At 50.5% G+C, this 20,689-nt stretch overlaps 2 protein-coding genes across 13 annotated transcripts in view; one reads left to right on the plus strand and one right to left on the minus strand.

The window, feature by feature from the left end:
- Positions 1-13,957, minus strand: Plaur (plasminogen activator, urokinase receptor). Of its 4 annotated transcripts, none has more exons than XM_063252249.1 (7): positions 13,588-13,953; positions 11,929-12,039; positions 10,311-10,451; positions 4,079-4,231; positions 3,280-3,414; positions 1,863-2,009; positions 1-512 (listed from the first exon to the last, which is right to left on the minus strand). In XM_063252249.1, exons 1-7 carry the CDS (start codon positions 13,646-13,648, stop codon positions 259-261), a joined length of 1,002 nt encoding a protein of 333 aa, XP_063108319.1. In that variant the 5' UTR covers positions 13,649-13,953; the 3' UTR covers positions 1-258. The 4 variants fall into 4 exon arrangements, with proteins under 4 accessions (XP_063108319.1, XP_013002315.2, XP_063108322.1 ...); XM_013146861.2 differs by having other exon boundaries at positions 10,311-10,454; positions 13,588-13,952; XM_063252251.1 differs by lacking the exon at positions 1-512 and adding an exon at positions 620-1,050 and having other exon boundaries at positions 10,311-10,454; positions 13,588-13,957.
- LOC106026442 (uncharacterized) overlaps positions 12,853-20,689 on the plus strand; it is a 22,433-nt gene continuing 14,596 nt past the window's right edge. The window contains exons 1-4 of one of the 9 annotated variants that reach the window (XM_063252234.1): positions 12,856-13,092; positions 18,648-18,717; positions 19,021-19,177; positions 19,541-19,604. In XM_063252234.1, coding sequence (XP_063108304.1) covers positions 19,103-19,177; positions 19,541-19,604 — 139 coding nt within the window. In that variant the 5' untranslated portion in view covers positions 12,856-13,092; positions 18,648-18,717; positions 19,021-19,102. Of the gene's footprint in view, positions 13,093-18,647; positions 18,718-18,771; positions 18,793-19,020; positions 19,178-19,540; positions 19,605-20,689 lie in introns of those variants that run through there. The other 8 variants (XM_063252233.1, XM_063252231.1, XM_063252235.1 and 5 more) reach the window with 8 other exon arrangements.

The raw sequence follows: 20,689 nt of genomic DNA on the forward strand, positions 1-20,689 counted from the left end.
TAAAGTTCACTAGTACAAAAAAATTTTTATTTACATATAAAATAAATAATATGAATATTAATAATAATAAAAAGAAGAGCTTTCCTGCTGGCCTGCAGCCTTTCTCCAGCATTTTCTCCTCCAGTTCTCGGGACAAGGGCTCACAGCTGGGGAAACTGTGACCCAGAGAGGACAGGACACTGCACAGGTCTGCAGGGATAGGGTTGAAGACAGGGCAAAGGGGTCCCCTAGGTCCAGCCAGGGAGGAGGACTTGGGGTTCAGGTCCAGAGAAAAACACCTCCCCACAGTCTCAGGATTACAAGCAGAGTGCTGGCCAGGCTGAGGGGGACAGGCCCAGGCTGGGGGGCGCCCCCACTGCGGTAATGGATGTCGCTGGCTGGGTCATTACAGCCAGAGCCCTCGCAACATGAGACACTGACACGGGTCAGGCTGAAGGTGTCGGCCATGTGGGAGTCTTGGCACCAGGAGGCAGTCGCACAGCCTCTCACCGTGATGGTCTTGTTCTCCATCCCTGAGGAAGAAGACATGACTGAGTGAGACTCCTGCTACTGGGGCCTGGGATTCTCCAGTGGGTGACACAGTGCTGCATGACGGGTCCCACTGCCACGGCTACCTGGAGGAGGCTGCAGTTCTCAAAGAGTGATCTAGGGACCCCATGTGTATGGGAGGTTTCCTCAGACTCCTTCCAGGAATCTGCAGGACTGCACGATTCTCAGAAAAATGCTACAACAGAATTTGGGTTTTTCATGGGCACTGGGGCTAGGAGGGAGTTTCCCAGGAACTCCAGGGCATGTGATACTACAACCGACTAAACACGGAAGCAGAGAGGATTCTAGCTGGGCTCTGTCCAGCCAGACGTTAAAGAGATTTTTAATCCAGTCAAGCCAGCCTTCTCATTACTTTTTAAAAAATATATAGCCATGTTTCATTTAAGACTGTCATTTATGGCCGGGTGATGGCACACGCCTGTAACCTCAGCATGCAGGTGGCTGAGGCAGAAGGATCACTGTGAGTCTCAGGCCAGCTTGGGCGACATAATGACACCCTGGCTAAAAAAAAAAAAAAAAGAATGTCATTTGTGGTCTGGGACCATAGCTAAGGGTACAGTGCTTGCCAGACATGCTGAGGCCCTGGGTCTAGTACCACACGCACACACAACGGTTACTCCTGTTATTGTGTAATGAGTTCTTATTGTTATTTTCATAAATATCAATTATAAAAATTAAATTAATTTATAAATAAATCTTAAAATTCTCTCTCAGTTTGAGTTTCTATTGCTATGATTCACATGAACAATAATTTTTGAGAGTGTGAAAGGAGTCTTCCTATGTTTTTTGGCAGTTCTGGGATTGAACTCATGCACTTTGCACTGAGCTACCTCCCCGCCCGCCTTTTTGTTTTGTTTCTTATTCTGAGACAGGTTCTGCTAAGTTGCCAAGCTGCTCAGCTGGGCTCCAGTTTATTGTGATCCTCCTGCCTCAGCCTCCCTAAGCGCTGGAGTTACAGGTGTGTGCCACCACGCCTGGCATAAAGCAGTAGTGACACCAAAATGCCTGAGCACCCTGGAATTGAGGCACTCCAAGATGAACACTGCGATGTCCACAGAAGTCCCACCTACAGGAGTAGGTCCCACCTCATCCTCGATGGCGCCCACACCTCTGTTGGATAAATGCCCCTTTCCGAGTGAACAAGTCCTAATTCCCTACTTAGTTTGCTCTCTGCACCCCGAAGGAAGTCCCACCTTTTCTATAAGAAAAACCATCTGCGTTTAAGCCCAGCTTATCTGGAATCAACCAGCTGTGGAGCCCTCGGAGAGTCACCCTCGGAGAGTGGCTCCCATCAGCCTCCGGAAGGGCCTCACCTTTAGTCCCCGTGGCTTCCAGACACTGATTCATGGGGCCTCGGCAGTCGATCAGGGAGTTCTCGCTGGAGGAGCACCCGTGGGTGCTGTTCCCCTCACAGCTGTAACACTGCACGCCATTCGGTGGAAGGTTTTTGAGCTCTATGACTTAAAAGATGAAAGACCGCGAAGTTGGCACACGGGTCTTTGGGGCGCATTCCCTCGCCAGGACTCCCGGACCTCAGCCAGAGACACCACAGAGCCACCTTGTGGTCAGGCATTTGAACAGCACCTTCTTTCTGGTGGTTTCCTAGGGCCTCTGAGGGACACCCTCATCTCCACCCCTCCGCTTCTTGCTCAGGCCAGCTCTCCAGGAGCCTAGTACTTTGCTGGGCTCTGGGTAAGCAACTGTGTGCACCGAAACAGTCTTGCCCTCCCAGAACTTAGTGTTAGCATGACATTGTCCAGTACGGCAGCCATGTTCCATGTATACTTGTTTAAATTTAATTACCATTAAATGCAATTTTAAAATTCAGTTCCCGTGGGATGGAACCCAGGTCCTCCATGCTGGGCTACATCCTCAGCCTTATTTATTTTTTCATTTTGAGACAAGATCTTGCTGAATCACTAAATTGCTCAGGCTGAACTGGAACTTGAGATCCTCCTGCCTCAGCTTCCTGGAGTGCTGAGCTTACAGGCATGGGCCACCACCACACTCAGATTCAGTTTGAATTTCAAGTGCTCAGCAGCCATGCATGGGAGTGGCTACCATATTGGACAGCGTGGATAGAGGACCTTTCCAGAAAGGTCCAGTGGACAGAATAACAGGAGAGGGTGGATGGCACCACACCACGGGACAGGATACACTGCAGGTCTTGCTGGGGATGACACAAGTGGCCAGACAGTAAGGTCACAGCAAGACCCCTGAATTTGATTCAGAGAGGAGGGGGGAGTTGTTACCGTGCTTGAGGAAGGTCAGCGACATGATCGGATTGGTATTTTTAAAAATCAGGGCTGCAGGTGTGGCTCTGACGTAGAACACCTGGCCCGACATGCAAGAGACCTTGGGTTGCACCCTAAGCATTCCAGCACCCCACCCCACCCGTCACTCCTGCTGCTGGGGGGGGTTGGGCCTTGGCTGGGCATGGCCAGGAAAGAGCAAGGAGACCAGCGAGGAGCTCGTCATGACGCATGGAGCCCAGGCGGTGGCGCTAGAGGGAGCGAGCGGTGGAAGGATTTGCGAGAGACCGGGGTGACCCACCGGGTCCCGGAGGGGCTGGATGGGCTCGGGACTTCCCGCGCAGCCTTCCTTTGGCACAGACTAGCTGTGCTCCTTTTCAGAGGGCACACTCGGGGAGTGGCGGGTGAAGTGCCACCCTAGCCGGCCTGGACGCGTCTCCCGCCCCCTTCTCGGGCCGCACAGGTCCTCGCCCCTTACCTGGGCCCCCGTTGCATTTGGTGCTGTTGCAGCACCGCAGGTAGTGGAAGGTGAGGTTGTTGTGGAAGCTCGTGGGGCCCGGGCAGCCCGGGAGGAAGCCGCAGCCGCGGGTGTGGCGCTCGTCCCTCCAGTTGGCTGTGTGGGGCGGAGGAGGGAGGTCAGGGGTCCGAGCTGGATGCTTTGCCCTCCATCCCGGGACCCTCATTTGATTTAGGGTACCTCTATACCTAGCCAATTGCAGCCTCTCTAGGGTAGGCATGTGATGAATTTGTGGTCAACGTGATATAAATGGAAATATTTGCTGAAACTTCCAGGAAGGAGAATTCTTACAAAGGAGGGTTCCTCTTTTTCTTTCTCTTTCTCTCTCTCTCTTTGGAGACAGGGTCTTGCTATGCAGCTTAGGCCAACCTTGAGCTAACTTTGTGAACTCACTTTGTAGCCCAGGTTGGTCTCGAACTTGCAACTATCCTCCTGCCTTAGCCTTCCAAGTGCTAGGATTACAAGCATGTGCCACCACGCCCGGCTCTCCATTCCTTTCTTGCTCTCTCATTCCTTCTTGGGAATTGGACATGAGGCCTTGCACTCTGGCAACCTGTTGGTCTATGAGGCAGTCGAGAATGAAAGTGTAATGTAAGACACGAAGAGGCGACATCTGGGCCTGTAGGGACTCTGGAACTGTCCTAGCGGCCCTGGACTTCCGGTCACTGGACTTTGTATGTGTGAACAAATTAAATCCCCTGTTTGAATGCCTGTTATTTGGGGGGCAGAGAGGAGGAGCTGCTGGCAGGTTGGGACTCACCTTCCTGGCTGTGGTGGGTCACCACCTCAATGCACTGCTCTCTTGGGTAGCGACACTGCAGGGTCTGCTCCCGGCCCCTCTCACAGCTCATGTCTAACGAGGTGCAGGAAACACATTCGAGGTATCGGCCCAGGACGACGGTGCGTGGCTGGCCTGACAGGGAGAAGCCGTGGGTTGAGACTCCCCAGGGCCCCAGGGCCCTCGAGGTCTCACCTCCGTGTCAACTCCTCCCCAGGCTACCTTTCAGCTGAACCTTTCTAGAACCACCTCATCCTCTCCAGCCTGGTGGTCCCATCTAGCTTACATCTCCTTCAACACCCCTCAGAGCTTTGCTTCTTCCTTACTCTCCCTAACTCCTGTGAATTCTTCAGGTGTCAGCTCCCACAGCACCTCCTCCAGGAAGCCGTCCCTGACTCACTGGACTGGAGCAGGTGCCCCTTCAAACTCTTACAGCCCCTCAAGCCATCCCCGAACTGCCCACCCTTGATCATCAATGTGTGGCAATAGTTCTACCTCTTTGTCTAGGCTCTGAGCCCTAGGAAGGAAGGGGCGAGCCTGTCTTATTTATTTACTGATTGATTGATTGATTGAGACAGGGTCTTGCTCCACAGGCCAGATTGGCCTTGAACTCACAGTGGTCCCCCTGCCTCAGCCCCCTGGGATTATAGGCATGTGCTGCCACACCTGGCTTCCAACCTGTCTTGGTCACTACTTGATTCCAACATCACCCAGCATAGGCACAGGATCAGAGTATTTGGGTTTTTTTTTTTTGTCTTTTTCGTTTTTATCAGTACCGGGGATCAAACTCACGACTGCCTGCTTGCAAGGCAGGCACTTATGCTGCTGAGCTAAACCCCCAGCCCCGAGAGTATTTGTTAAGTGATTGACAAAATCAACAATGACGGAAAACCCTTCTGCTGTTCCCTGTGGTAGCCAGTCTCCGCAAAGGTTTCCCGTGGATTCTGCATGCCTTGTTCAGCCTTTCCCTTAAAGAGCAGGGCAAACCCATAGACCCAGGAGGGAATTGTGGAAATGATGGCATGGATCTTTTGAAAGGCCTAGCGCTCTGGCTCCCATTTGTGCCTCCTTTTAGTAGTCCTAGGGAACCTTCGTGCGATAGCTCTCTCGTCCTTTTTAATTTTGACACAGGGTCTTGCCAAGTCCCTCAGTTGTCCAGGCTGGGCTCAGACTTGCAGTCCTCCTGTCTCAGCTTCTCAGAATACTAGGACTACATGCCTGTGCTACCACACCTGCCCCATACTGCAATAAAAGCTATTTGCAACTTCTGCACCTTTCTGTCCATCTGTCTGTTCATCTGTTTGTTTGTCTCTCTTATTTGGTCTGCCAGATGCCAGCTACTCTACTGTAAGGACACTGATGTGGCACATGGAGAGGTGAGAAACAAGGCCTTTGCCAGTCACTGGAGAGGAGTGGCCCTGGGGACCTTCAGGGACCTGCAGCCTGCAACCTGAGCTTACATCCTGACCCCAGTGGCACAAAAGACCCTGAGCCCAGCAACTCAGCTAAGCAGTCCCAACACTGGTGACCCCCTATGTGAATCAGCACGTGCTCACGGTCTGAAGTTGAGGGCAGTCCACGCTGCACCACGGATCCCCGCACATGGCCTAACTCCTGGGAGATCAAAGCCTCTCCTGAGAGACCCCTGACAACTTTGCCTTTTGCACCAACATCCTGTTCCTGGCCACCTGGATCGATGACTCTTCCCTGGAAATCCTGGGTCATTCCCTGCCCCAGCCTTGGCACATGCTGCTTCCCAGCCTGGCACTGGTATCCCCTTCTCGACCTAAAACAGCCGGGCAGACCTGGGCCAAGGCCGAAGCCAGGGAGAGGACGGTCTGAGCCAAGGCTCCAGACTGGCAGGCTCGCTGTAATTAAGGGAATTGCTTGCACCCAAAGCCAATTCAACTTCCTCCAAGGAAAATGCCTAAAAGGCCAACAAGCCACATCTTCTCAGGTGAACTTCCACGAAAGCGAAAGCACAAGCATGAATTTCGAATTTCTATCCTGGCCCCGCACAGGCTCACCATCTCCTTTGTAAGCTCTTCTTTTTTCCCTTTTCCTATACTAGAGATTAAACCCATTGAACTATATCTGCAGCCCTTTTTTATTTTCTATTTTGAAATAGGGTCTCGTTAAATCACTAAGTTGCTCAGGTTAGGGTCAAACTTGTGATCCTCCTGCCTCAGCTTCCCAGAGTGCTGGGGTTATGGGCTTGGCCCCTCTTCTAACTACGGAATTTTCAGAGCTCCATCCTTTCTCATGCTGTAGACTCTCCCACAGGCCTGTTATCTGGTGAACAGTTTCAATTCTGTTCACCTGCTGCTCACTCACACATCTCCAGTCTGAAAAATCGAGCTTGAACTCCATAGCTCATGCTCCTCGACGCCCCCGGCGATGCTTCAAACAACTGAATCTCCACTTACCATGCTGTGGCTTGAATGTGGTTTATCTAGAGTTCATGGGTTGGAAGCTTGGGCATCAGTGTGGTGACAGGAGAGGTGCTGGGACCTGTATGAGGTGGGCTCTTGGATGGGCTAGGTCATGTGGGCGCTGCTCTCAGAAGGAATTATTCTCAGGGACCCCCAGTAAGTTCCCGAGAGCAAAACTGATGCTTCCCTAAACCGTGACTTCTTGTTTTGCTCTGTAATTTCTCTTTCTGTCACACAGTCCTGTCATGATGCCATCAGCCTTTCCCTAAAACCAGCCATGCTGCCTGGAATTTCCATGGCTGAAACTATAAGCAACATAAACCTCTTGACAAATGTGCCACCTCAGGCATTTCATTACAGTAACAGAATACTGACTAATCCATGGCCCATACTGAACTCTCTACCTTCTCCTCAGGCCTGCTCCTTCTGTAGAAGTCCACAGGCTTGGCATGGTCCCCCCATCCAAACCCCACAGTGCAGAAACCTGACTGAGCCCTCAATCCCCCACTTCTGTGCTTTAGTCTAGATATTTACCATCCTGTCCCCTGATTTTCAATCCTATTGCCCTGCTGTTTCTCATCTCTATTAAGCTCACATAGTGAGTTCTTCACTTTAGTCACTGTTTCATATTTTCATTTTGACTCTAAAAATGGATTCCAGATGCTCAAACTTATCCTTTTCTGTGTCTTATTGAGTCAACTGATCACTACCATTTTAAGGTTTTCTGATTAATAATGCCAGGGTTGGAATCATTGTGAGTCTGCTTCTGTTGTTCAATTTTTCTCAGTTTCTAGTCAGTCATTTTTTAAAATATTCATTTCTTCAGGACACCATGCACGTTTCTTCACTAGATGCCAGGCATTATAGGCAAAAAACACAAGGGCTTTAAAGGATGATGTCTTCTTCCAAAAACGGTTGTTTTCTTCCTGGAAAGAACTGCGTGGGGACTTCTGAGCACTGACCCTTCAGCTCTCGCCCTTGCCCCAGGGTGAAGGCTCAGGGAATACCTGGGCGGTCACCTAGGCCCTGCCAGCTTGGTCCTTCCACGTTCCCAGGGTCACAGGCCCGCCAGCAGCCTGGCCCTGTTCTGAGGCCTCCCGGTGACTATTTTCTGCTGCGTTTCTTGGAGCTTCACCATAAGTACACAGAGCTTGCCAATGACTCCAGGGAAATTCGTTTGCAGATCTGGGGACTCCCTTCCCTGTGGTCCCATCTATTTCAGGATCCTCCCTCTCATTTTCCAGACGCTCTGGCAGCCCCCAGCTCCAACCTGTCTTCTCAGTCTAGCGACTTCCTCTCCAGCAGGGCTCCATTTCCCCTTCACGGGAGCACACTGGAAGCGTACTCTCGGAAAGCAGCTTGCCCGTGCAACTCTGCTTCTGTGCTTCCTTATTTCAGATGTTGAAGCACCTCGGCTTCTACCCTCCATCTGTTCCTCTCTGACGGCCCCAAACTGTCACTGTCCAGTCTGCAGCCTCTCCACAAGCCACCATCACTATGGCATGAGAGTTACCCCTCTGGCCACTTCTGCCCCGCTGCATGGCCAATGCCCTCATCCCACCACCCTCCTCATCAGCCTCCAAACTGTTTTCCCTCATCTGCCTTTGCCTCCTTTCTGATCTGTCTTCAGTCCTGAGGGTGGAAGAATCTGCTAAAAACGTAAATGTGTTGCTCTGTTGTATTTTACCACTTTCAAAATAAAGTTAAAATATATATATATAAATGTGGTCATGCTAATGACCTCCCACCACCCTTGTCTGCTCCCATAGTCCATGTCTCAGACTAGAGAGGACCCTGCCAGGTTCACAAGCTCACCTCCTTCTTTCCTCCAGCCGTGCCACTCGCACCCCTCTCTAGACCTCCAAACCCACCACGCCCTCTCTGTAACACCCTCTCCACTGGCTTGTCCCCAGGCCCTTCCTACTGATGATCCCTCGGGTCCAGCTCCCCCTAGGAGCGGTTCCCTTTGTGGAGTCAGGCAGCCTGCTGGGATCCCACGGCCCTGACTTCCCTCATGACTTCCCATCGCTGACCCTCCCCCTGCACCTCCGCGTCCCATCCCTGACTGAGCTGATCCGTGGCTGTCTGTCTGGAGATGAGTCTGTCATCTCTCTCCCAGAGATACACTCTGGCTTGCAAGTCGCATGGGGAGAGCTCAAGTTTGTCTTGTTCACCACTGTGTCCCTAGCCTCAGGTAAGTACCAGAATGTTTAATCAACTATTCCAAGTTGCTATAGCGGATAACACGGCAGTAGAAATGGAGATAAAAAGCTAGGTGTGGTAGCACAAGCCTGACATCTCAGCACACTGGGAGGCTGAGGTAGCGAGAGTGCAAGTTCAAGCAATTTAGCTACTAGTAAGAACCTGTTTAGAAAAGGGGGTGGAGTGTGCTGGGCATATAGCTCAGTGCAAAGGCCCTGGGTTCAATCCCCTTTTTGTGCACATACAAGAAAAGGGAGAAAGAAACAAAGAATGAATGAAAGAAAGAGGAAGAGAGAAAGCAAAGATAAGTTAATGGATGGCCGAATCAGCAGCTGCTGCCCAAGCCCTTTGTGATCCCTGAGCACTCCTAAGTCTCGCTACCAGCCTCACGTCCCCGTGACCTATCAGTGGGAGGGGTGGCACCAGGCCCAGCAAGGGGACACCCTGGGCTCCATTCCAGTACTGACCACTACTTTGACCATCATTTCCGATTAGATGTATGTATACCAGAGAGAGGAAGCCGGGTCCCCTCTCATCAGTTCCTTCAAAATGAGCATCAGAGCAAGCCCTTGCACCAGGTGACAGTTTGTGCTGAGGATGGGCGAAAATGAAGCCTGGTCAGGACAGAGGAAGAGGGAAAACCCACTGCAAACGCAGGTGCTCTGCCGCAGACGTCACTGTGACTGCAGCCTTAATCAATTTCCTTCCTTACTGGGCCAGAAAGAAGAATCTCTGCTGACCACGCAGCACAGGGCCCTTCCTTCCCCATTCTCTCCTCTCCTGTGGGAGGTGGCTGGGAAGGAGGATGTGGTTTTATTTATCTATTTATCTAGTTTTTCAATTGACCAGAGCCTAAAGGCATTAGCAAAGTTTCTTGACATTCCCCCCACCGCACTCTTCAAGTCAAAGATCATCTAGTCCAAAGAACCTGCCTAGCCTGTGTCCTCCTCTCCTCTTTTCTTTCATTTTTAATTTTGAGATGGGGTTCTCTATTTTCCCCAGGTTGGTCTGGAACCCCAAAACTTCAGGGACCCTGCTGCTCCAGGATTCCTAGGAGATGGGACTACAGTTGTGTACCAGTGCAGCCTGGGCCCTCAGACCTCTTTGCATTTTCCTTAAAGAACCATGAGTCTCTCCCTGCATCTCGGCCCCTCAGTATCTATTGCATGTATCATCCTCTGTCCCCGAGAAAAAAATGAGATGGAAAAACAAACAAACAAACAAACAAACAAAAACATCAGCAAGACACCTCACTGACTCTCAGGCACAAGCAGGATACCCCCAAGGAGCGTGGGACCTTACACATAACAAACACCTGCGCAAATGTGTGAGAACAGGTGGGTTCATAGTTCGGAGCAGGGTGGGCTCCCACTTGAGTAGTCTGACATGAAGGCAATGTGGATCTGAGGATGGGATCAGAACTGTTTGGAATGCGGAGGGGATGGAGCTGGGGTTGCCTCGGGGCAAGGAATGGAGTGGTGTTGAGTGGGGCAGGGTTGAGGATGGATGGGTCTAATACAGTCATGAAGATGTGTTGAGGAGAGTTTAGGGTGGAGGATGGCGAAGTCTGGGCTACTCACTACGTGTGGGCTTGTTGCACAAGTTGGACCCGCACACCGTCTCTGTAAGGCTGATGATCTCCGAGCCCATCCGATAGCTCATGGTCCTGTTGCTCTTCTCTGTGTGAGCACAGCCTTTCTCCACCATCTCCAGCTCTTCGTCTACTGTAAAGAATGTTTCCTCAGTGTCCCGGAGGCTTCCGAAGCCCACACCCATGCACGCACAGATGCGGAAGCCTATTCTCTCAGTGACCCTAAGAATTAGTGGATCCATCTCCCCCTACTTCCTCCCCCTTCTCAGCTTGGTGATCTCAGCAGGGAGATGCCTGATAGAAATTGTAAATTCTTTTGCTTGTTTGATCCTTAGAGGCTAAACTCTACCACTTCTGATAGGAATTTTTAAAGGGAAATGCTAGCTTACTAAAAAGAATAGGAGAATAACAGAATAAATACTATGCATTTGTTATCCAGCTTGGTAAAACATTAGCATTTCGCTATATCTGTTTCAGGCACTTTTTATTTATTTATTTTGGAGACAGGGTCTTGCTATGGATTTCAGGCTGACCTTGGAACTCGTAATGTAGCTCTGGTTGGCCTTGAACTTTGGACAAGCCTCTTGCCTTAGCCTCCTGAGTCACTGGATCCCACGGAGTCTGGGATCACAGATATGCGCCACTATGCCTAGCCTGTTTAAAGTACTTTTTAAAGAACATGGATTTTTTTCTTTTCAAATACAGAAAGTGGAATTTTTTAAACACCCCATTTTATATCTTCCTAATCCTGCTCCCTTTATGGTTGGTCCAGAGGCAACCAATGTTAAGAAGTTCTTACTGTGTATATGCAGAGTGATATATGTTATTGTAGTCCATGTTTATTTGAAAACTTACATAACTTGTTTCTTCCTCTCAATTCTTACATGTTTTTGGTTTTTGGGTAGTACTGGGGATTCAATCCTGGGGCACTCTACCACTAAGCTATGTTACATTTTATTTCAGAAACATGGTCTTGCTAAGTGACCCAGGTTAGCCTCCTGCCTCAGCCTCCCTAGTCACTGGAACTGTAGGCACAACCACCACGTTTTCTGAGATGTATTCACAAGGAAATGTGCAGCTCTGACTCCTTCATTTAACCTCCACGCAGCATTTCACCATGTGATCACACTGCAGGGTCCTTGGCTGCTGGAGTCATCACAAGCACTACTGCTAAGAACATCCTTATGCCTGTGTCTGTGGTCGTGTGGCCCATCCTCTGTGGAGTTTCTACATTCTTAGGAGTTGAACTACTGGCTATAAGGTATGCTAATCGTCATCTGTATTAGATATTGTCCAGTTGCTCTGGGTGGATCATACACTAATTTACTTCCCTACTATGGGGTGTATGGTTCCACATCTGTGCACCGTCAATGTTTCATTTTGTTTCTGGTCTTGAGAATGGATCCTAAGGTGCAAACTAAGTGAATTCTACCACGGAGTTACCTCCCCAGACACTGTTAAAAGTTTAAATGTTTGCTAAACCCATAGGTGTGGAATGGGGTCTCCTTGGTTTTTCTCGGTTTGTGGTTCCCTAATTCCTGATGAAGGAAGGGTTGTTGGTCACTAGCGCTCCTGGTCGCGCTAGAGTTGGGGCGAAGAGAACTTACCTTTCCACACACGTATGACCGTGGTCCTGCAGAGGTCCTGGCCGGCGGCACACGTCTCCACCTGGCAGGGCCCGTTACTTCTACAATGCAAGCAGATCAGAGCCCAGGAGGCTGGGGGAGGGAGGAAGGGAAGAGAAGACCTGGTTAGTAAATACTCGCCAGCATCTGCTCTGTCGCCCTTCCATCCCCATCCCAGGACCGACTCCAGCCCCAGTCCACTGTCCACTCCTGTCTCTCGGTTCCAACCCTGGGTTCTGGCCTATGGTCCTTCAGTCCCAGTCCTGCATTCTATCTCTGGCCACAGGCGCTCCCCAGGTCTTGCCCAGGCCTATTTCTGCAAGTCAATTATTGCATCCTTGAAATCTTATCCCAGCCCTCACAACTAGCTCTGCCCCAGCTCTATTTTAGCCTTCCGATTCGACCCCGGTTTCTGGGTCTATTCTGCAACTTAAGGGGCGTTTTCTCCCCACCGACCCCGTGGGTCTTTAGGTTGTACTTTTGCTCCCCGTGCTCTCGGGTAACTGCCACGGCCCCCTCCCCCAGAAGACTCTAGATTCTTTCCCCAGGGGAGCAGTTTCCGCGGTGACACTAGCCCCGCCCCTCATGCCAGGTCTAGCCCCGCCTCCAGTCGCTCCGCTACTTTTGATCCCAGTTCCTGGCTCCGCCCCTACACCCTAGCCCTGTCCTAGGCTCCTCCTCCTCCAAGTCCTAGCCCCACCCTCGTGGCTCACCTAAAAATTGCCCCGCCTCTAGACCCGCCCCATAATCTAGCTCTGCCTCAGTCTCTTCCGTAAAGTCCCAGCCTGGTCCTTCAGGCGGATCCCGAAGTTCTAGCGTAGCCCAGGCTCCGCCCCCAGTTCTAGCTCCGCCCCGACTCCGCCCCCGACTCCGCCCAGACGTCCTGGCCCCACCCCCCGCCCAGGAGCCCGGAGTCCCTGTCCCATTCGCGCCCGAAGTTGTTGTGGCCCCGGATCCGCGCCCGCAGGGCTTCCGGACATCCGCTTCCCCCGATTCGGATCTTTACTCATTGCCGGCCTCCCGCGGTCCCCAGGGCAGAGTTAATCACCGCCGCGCCGCCACCCCCACCGCGCCTGACCTGATTCAGTTCCTTCTCGTTTCCTCTCACGTCTCAAGCCTACTCCCCGTATTATTCGGGGGACGCAGGTGAAAGGGTCACGGGGCGAGGGGATGGTGAAAGGGAAGTGTCCTCCGAGATGCTCGGCCCAACTCTCTTTACACTCTCTGTAAAACGGGGCGCTGCGCCCTTATTTCTCTAAGGAGGATCCTGGGGTGCCCGGCGGGGTCAGAACCCCACTAACTCAAGAACTGGCTAGGGATTTCAGGCCCGTTATTACCTCCCTGTACCTCAGTGTCCTCTGTGAAAAGGATCAATAACAGCTCCACCAGGCTGGCTTGAAATGGCAAGGTATTTTAGAAGGGCAGCGGGCAGGAAAAGGGCACCCCCTAAAAGATCGCCCCTGTTAACGCCCTTGCCCAGCTAGTCTTGCCCCGCGCGGCCGCCACCGGGGGCCAGGGCCTGGGGGGACGGCGCCAGGACGGTGACCTGCTGCGGGGAGAGGTGCTGGGCCCGGGATCCGCCTCCTCCAACTCACCAGACCCGGCCCCCTTTCCAGCGCAGGTGTGCGCCCAGACTCCTACCTGGGGTGCAGATCAGAACGCCCAGCAGCAGCCGCAGCAGCAGCAGCAGGAGGCGGCCCATGCTCCTGGCTCGGGCTGATTCCTCTCCTCTGCTCCGCCCGCGGGGAAGCAGACAGTTTTGTGGCCGGGGGCTCCTCCCCGGCGCGTTGCTCAAGAGAGCAGTCAGCGGCAGATGCGTGGGCGCCACCCCCTGCTCCCCTGTCCACCTCCCGCCCTCGCCCGCAAACTTCTTTTCCCAGGGCGCGGCCACAGCCAAGGAAGGACCCGAGCAGGCTGGGTCCTGACTCACTACCACGGTCACAGCTCTGTCATCAGACTGCCTCGGTTCAAATCCCAGTTCTTCCTCTTCCTGCTAGGCGACTTCCTTGGAAAATGACTCTTCTCAGGTGTAAAACGATGATAAAAACTTGTTCCTGTGGGGGAGTGAATGGGGCCGTATTAGTGTTAGAGGTTAGCTCTGTTGGGGGAGGGGAGGGGATCTTGTAGTCATGTGTGAAAAATGCCTTTATCATCCAGAGGTGAACTCAGAAAGATTTGGATGTGGAATGACATAATGTCTGCCATTTATCTTCAGTTTAGCTAAAAAAAAAAAATGTAGATATCGGTGTTATGAGAAAGATTTTGTGGTTATGTGGGGAAATTTTTTTTTTGGAATAGATGTTCACTGAAGTATTTAGGGGTAGATGCTGTCAATGTCTGCCGTATTTACTTTAAAAACACTTTAGAAGAAAATAAAGGCAAAGTAGTCAACTATTTATATTATCAAATTATTTTATTGATCAAATTATTTGATTATATTAATAATCAAATTTGCAAGTATACAAGGGGTTCTTGTGCCATTCTCTTATGCCACATTCTCTTATGCCATTCTCTTGTGCCACATCGATTTCCATGTGTTCTAAAAGTTCACTAAATAAAAATAATAATAAAGGAATATAAAATACAGAGGATAAAATAAGTCTCCTGCTTTATGATGTTGCTGGCCAGCAAGAGCAATTTAACATGGGAAAAGGCCCAGAATAGTGACAGGTCACATGGAAGGCTCAATAAATTCCTGGCATATTTACCAAGGACCTGTTTTGCAGCAGCCCCAGTCCAGGAGCTGGGGACACAGCAGGAAACAAAGCAAAGTCCCCACCATTGTGCTGACAGTGGGCAGTGTATGCTATCTAAACAGTCACCATCAGGGGAGTAGGCCAAATAGGGAAAGCAGGCATGTCTTGAAGGAGATGCCATGGCGTGTGATATGAGACACATTCAGTGGGGCAGTCCATGGGAACTCCATGAGCATGGAGGGAAGAATATGGAGGGAAAGCTTTCCAGGGACAGGGAACAACTTGTGCAAAGGGCCTGAGGTAGGAACGTATTGGGTGATATCTAGGAATTGCAGGGAAGTCAGTGTGACTCATAGAGGAGAAGATGATGCATAAGGAGTAGGTCCTTCTACAATAATGATTCTACCGTTTTGATTCTTACTACTTTGTTGAAACCTTAGGCTAATCATTTTCAGATAAGGTGAGAAAAATCCCAAAGAAATCCTGTCTTGGTGTGGCCCGATGTTTAAGTGTGGGAGTTGGCTCCAGATTGTGAGGGTTTGAATTTCAGTGACTCATTGAGTGTGTATTCGGAACTCCTTATCTGGAAAGTGGAGATTGTAAATTAAGTTTCTCTTTCCCAGGTCAGTGTTCTGGGGAGAGGAAAGAACACACCTGTGGTGTTTTCCACAAGGCCTGGGCATAGTACATGCTCAGTAAACGTAGTAGCTGCAGTGATCACTGTCTTGGCCACAACTCTGGCTCTTCATTTTCCTTTGTTCTCTTTCTGGCGTGGCAAGGGAGTTGGGAGTGTGTTCTGAAATCTGAGGTTAGCAGCTGACAAGCAGATGACTGCCGGGTGGATCACTCCCTGGTTGGGTCACCCAGAGCCGACACAGTCCCCTGGTCTGAACTTCCCGTTCCTCATCTGGAACCCAGATGAGCCCCTTTGGGACTTGGCATGAAGCCTGAAGAAGACATCAGTGCAAATGGGAAAACAGAAAGTGAGGTGTTGGATCCTGGTGGGGTGTAATCCTAGCCATTTGGGGGGCCGAGACAGGAGGTTCAAAAGTTTGAAGCTAGCCTGGGCCACTTAGTGAGACCTGTTATAAAATAAAAGACTAGAGTTGGGAATGTAGCTCAGTGTGGTCGAATGCTTTCCTAGCGTGCACGGAATCCTGGGTCCAATCCCCTTAGTGGGGGAGGGGGAAGGATGTTAAAGTAATGGTTCAGGCAGGTTGAGACCCAGCTCAACCACTTGCCACGGTGACCCCAGGAATGGCTTCACTACATTAACTTTTAATTTCCCCATCTGAAGGATGGGCTGAGGCGAGCAGGAGGTGTTTGGGGGCTCCGAGAACTGTGTGGTCTGATGCTACCACTTCCTATGAAATGACTTCATGGCTGTGGGACCAATTTCCTCTTTTATTTAAAACATGAAGTGTTTTCTGTGGATTTTTTTGGGGGTTTTTTGGTACTGGAATCAAACTCCCAACTCTGCACTAGCCAGGCAGGCTCTGTGCCATTGAGCTACATCCCCAGACCTCCACGGTCTCCTGAAATTTCCATCTCACTCCTCTCCTATATCTCTATCTTTGTCTTTTATTCGCTCTCCATTTGGATATTTTTCTCTTTTTCTGTCCCTTTTTATCTTTCCGGGTCCCCACCTTTCGGTCTCTGGCTGCATCCCTTTCTCTCTCTCCACACTGTTTATTCTTTCTTTGCTTCTTTCTGTCCTTCTGTTTGCTTCTCCCTTCTCTCTGTCTCTCTCTCTGACTATTTCTGTTTTTCTACTTCTGCTTCTGTGTCTCCATCTCTATCTCTGTATCTGTCTTGTCACTGTCTGATTCCTAGTCTCCTCCAAGTGACACGCCCCTGCCAGGTTCCAGCAGGTGTCAGGACAAAGGCATTTCCAGAGAAGTGGCAGGAATGTCCCCTCCTCCCCCCAGTGACTCACTGGACCTCATCTGGCTCATGTGTGCCTGCAGGGCTGTGGGCCAGGCACACAGGTTTCAGGGGCTCCCTCAGCCCAAGGAGAGATGGAGAGGGGAAGAGAAGTGGGAGAGACAGGCACAGCCAGGGCGACTGTTTTCATCGTACAAGAGCTCCTGCTATGAGAGGGATTGTGTTTGTCCCAAAAAGACAGGTGAAGTCCTAGCTTCAGGACTCTGAACACAACCTTATTTGGAAATAACGTTGGTGCAGATGCAGCTAGTTAAAATGAGGTCATACGAGATGGAGTGGGCTACTCATCCGATGTGACTGGTGTCCTGGTAAGAAGGTGGCCGTATGATGACAGAGCCCTGAGAGAAGGTCAGAATGACATAGGAGAGGCTGGATCATGCAGCTGCGAGCCGGAGATGCTAAGATCGCTGGCAGTGTTCCAGAAGCAGGGAAGATGCAGCAGTGACTCCTCGCCGGGGTCTGGCGGGAGCCCAGCGCTGCAGACTTGACACCTCCTGACTCCAGACTGGGGAACAGTACTTTTCTGCTGTTTTCGTCACCTGATGTGTGGTCTGGGTTACAACACAGCCCTGGGAAGTTAATAAGGCTTCTAGGAATCAGTAAATTAAAAAAAAAAAAAACTCCTGAAGGGCAAGAAAAGGTACAAATGCTCTTATAAAAATGACATCAACTAGGTGTGGTGGCCCATATGATGCTAGCAGTATAATCCTAGCACCTGAGGGGCTGAGGCAAGAGGATCACTGTGAGTTCGAGGCCAGCCCAGATGGGCTACATAGTAAGTTCAGACCATCCTGGAATCCATAGCAAGACCTTGTCTCAAAAAAAACAAAAAAACAAAAGAGATACTAAAATACCATTGGCTTCAGTTGGCTTCTGCTATTGCAATCACCCAAAAATTTAGGGCTTAAAACAGCATTATGGATGGGGATATAGCTTGTGATAGAGCACTTATTTAGTGTGCATGAGGCCCTCTCCCCACCAACGCTGCAAAAAACCAAATGTCTCATCTGTGGGGCCAGGCTGCTTTGGTCAAGCTCAGTTAGACTTTGATAGTATGGCGGTCTAAACATTAGGGGCCCGGCAGAGTTCATGTTTTAAACCCTAATCCCCAATGCGATGGTATTAGGAGTTGGGCCTTTCGGGGAGGTGATTAGGTCAGAGCCCTTATAAATGAGATTAGTCACCTTACCAAAGGAGAGCCAGAGAAGCTGGGCACGCTGATACGTACCTGTAAACCGGGCACTCTGGGAGACAGAGGCAGGAGAATCACAAATTCAAGCTTGGCCTGGGCAATTTAGTGAGACCCTGCCTTCAAAAATAAAGGAGTCCTCAGAAAGACTGCTTTGCCCTTCCCACAGCAGAAAGGTGCAGCTAAAAGATGCCTCGAAGGACCAGATAACAGGCCTCCTCAGACACCAAGTGTGGCTCCTAGATTTTGGACTTCTCCATTTCCAGAACTGTGAGCAACACATTCCATTCCTTACAAGGCATGCAGTTTGTGGACTTCCGTTACAGCAGCCTGGATGGGCTAAGACAGATATGACCTCCCTCAGGAGTGGGCTCTGGGCCTCCGTGGCCGGGAGTGCTTGGAGCTCTCGCAGAAGTCCTGGTTTCCATCCTGCAAAGGCAGCCTAGGCTGGATCACCTAACAGTGAAAGGTCTCTGGAAGAAGAAATTGACACTTTGGCTAATTCCTGAGGCCTCCGCTCAGAATGCCTGTGACATCCTTTCTGGCACATTCTAGTGGCCCAAGCCAGTTATGAGACCCGCTCAGGTTCTAGAGGAGGAGGAGAAACAGATCCCATCTCTTCTTGTTTGGAGGCAAGATAGGAGGCAGGGTGTGACAAAACTGGCTCAAAAATACCAAGTTCGCTCCACAGAGCCAGTTTTTCACTTTGACCCTCCACCCCTCACTTTTGAAACAAAGTTTTGCCACCATTTTTGGCTTGCGTTTTTGAATTCTTAACTTGAGGCAAAAAGGACCTGGAATACATGTATTTGGTGAGATAGTTCATTTTTTTCGTTCTTTCTCTCTCTCACTCTTTTTTTTTTTTGAGACAGGCTGTAGTCAGGCTGGCTTTGAACTCATGGTGATCCTCCTGCCTCGGCCTCCGGAGTGCCGGAATTACAGGTGTGCACCATCACACCCAGTTTGCTGAGCCATTTCTAAAGGAGCCACCTGGAAGGCTGTAGATTCTCCTCCCAGGTCTGCAGAAATCAACAATCACTTTGGAGACAGGAGACTCAGCAAGGCTTTGGGAGAACTGGCTTTGTAGGAGTGTAAATTGGTAAACCTTTGTGGAGGGCGATTTTGCCCTTGCTCTCAGAATTGCAAAATCTAGAAAAGCCTTTTAACACAGCCAAACCACTTAGCACTTTTGAAAAGTTGGTGTGCGTGTGAAATGAGACCTGAGTGTGAAATTCGTTTTTGCAGATAACTGATAATGCCAAAGCGGTAGGAAGATGCCTCGCCCAACAAGAGTTGCAGTGCCTTTAGTGGAAAAACCAAAGAAGAAATGCTTTATGCAACGCGGGTTACATCACTGGCAAGTGGAGAAGTCTCAGGGCGGCACTCTATACGGAGAACTCAGGTTTGCACACTGAAGTTGGGCGCGGTCCCTACCTGTTTCTCCGTGCATCAAATAACTCTTGCCCTCAAGCCCTCTTGCCTCTGGGTTCACAAGAAGGGCAGGGAAACCTCCCTTTCTGTCCACTCACCCTTCACTCTTTGTCCCACAAGTCTTGTTTGTGCAGAGCAAGGCTGTTTACTCAGACAGATAGCATCAGGACCCTGGCTTTCAGGCAGGAATAATGCCAGGGATCAAACCCCCGAATATGGCACAGGCCAAGCAGGGCCCTCACACCGAGCTACATCCCCAGCCCTGGTGCCTGTTATTGGAGTACACCACATTCGGGTACTTCAAGTACATCAACTCGTTTAATCCTCACAATAGGCACTCTGTAAGTCCTGCTTCCTGCAAACCGCCTTGTTTTACAAACCAGGAAACTGGAGCTCAGGTAGGTAACGTGCCTTGCCCAAGGCCACTTGGCTCAGAGAAAGACACTGCAGAACTGGAATGCAAATAAAACCTGTGTCGATCCTAACTTTTCCTCTTCCTCTAGACTGCACTGGTTACCTTGAAATCTGAACAGAACTACCTCGAATCTGCCCAGTTTTGAGTCACTGTTTATCTAGTGCTCACTGGAAGGGCCTTGGGCTATATTCACTGTTCGGTTGAAAACCCTATGGCCCTAACTAGGGAAAGGACAGCACCCAAGTTAGGTCTCAGAGAAGGATTGACTCAGTCCTCTCACCTAAGCCAACCCTCTTACTTTTAACAATTTCCATTTTATTTGTCCTGGGATTGAACCCAGGACTTTTGCACTGAACTACATCTTCAGCCCTTTTAAAATTTTGAGACAGGGTCTTACAAGGTCACTAAGCTGCTTAGGCTGGGCACAAACTTGCAACCCTCCTGCCTCAGCCTCCCAAAGTGCTGGGATTGCGGCAAGCATTACTGGGCCCAGCTCACGCAGTCCTTTGAACAAGCTCAGGAAGAAGTGACTTCTACAGGAGTCACTACCCAGAGCCAGCACTGGAAGGTCCTCCATGGACCTCATCTGTATTGAGTAGGTGTGAAAATCAAGGGTGGTGGCTGGGGATTTAGCTCAGTGGCATAAGCACCTGCCTTGCAAGCAGGCGGTCGTGAGTTCGATCCCTGGTACCGGTAAAAACGAAAAAGACAAAAAAAAAAAATTAAAAAAAAAAAAAAAAAAGAAAATCAAGGGTGTCCTGCAGGGGACAGGAGCAGCAGGGCCACCCAGACCTCACCAGCCAGAGTGGCTCTATTTCCCTCCTGGTAAAAAGCACAGTGGTCAATTCAGAGACTTGGGTTCAAACTTGATCATGCGAGCCTCCTCGATTCTGGACCCCTGCTTGAAGGTCTTGAGTGCTCTGAGCTTAATTTTTGTTTTCCTCTCTGTGAAAAAGGAAAATTCAGGCTGTCTTCAGCTGTACCGCTGGCTACACTACAGCCAGATTTGGTTGGTGAAAATCACTGCCTAGAGGCCCTCAGAGCCCACTTGGGGACACCCTGGAGCCC

Source organism: Cavia porcellus, unplaced genomic scaffold (genome assembly GCF_034190915.1).
Source record: "Cavia porcellus strain 051 isolate PalLab524CR breed Dunkin Hartley unplaced genomic scaffold, mCavPor4.1 scaffold_7, whole genome shotgun sequence".
Classification (NCBI taxonomy): domain Eukaryota; kingdom Metazoa; phylum Chordata; class Mammalia; order Rodentia; family Caviidae; genus Cavia; species Cavia porcellus.

Coding starts and splice junctions, on each gene's coding strand:
- Plaur (XM_013146861.2), bottom strand. CDS start 13,648: ATGGGCCGCCTCCTGCTGCTGCTGCTGCGGCTGCTGCTGGGCGTTCTG. Junction 12,040..13,587: donor CGTTCTGATCTGCACCCCAG/GTAGGAGTCTGG, acceptor TCCCTCCCCCAG/CCTCCTGGGCTCTGATCTGC. Junction 4,232..10,310: donor GTGCAACAAGCCCACACGTA/GTGAGTAGCCCA, acceptor TCTCCCTGTCAG/GCCAGCCACGCACCGTCGTC.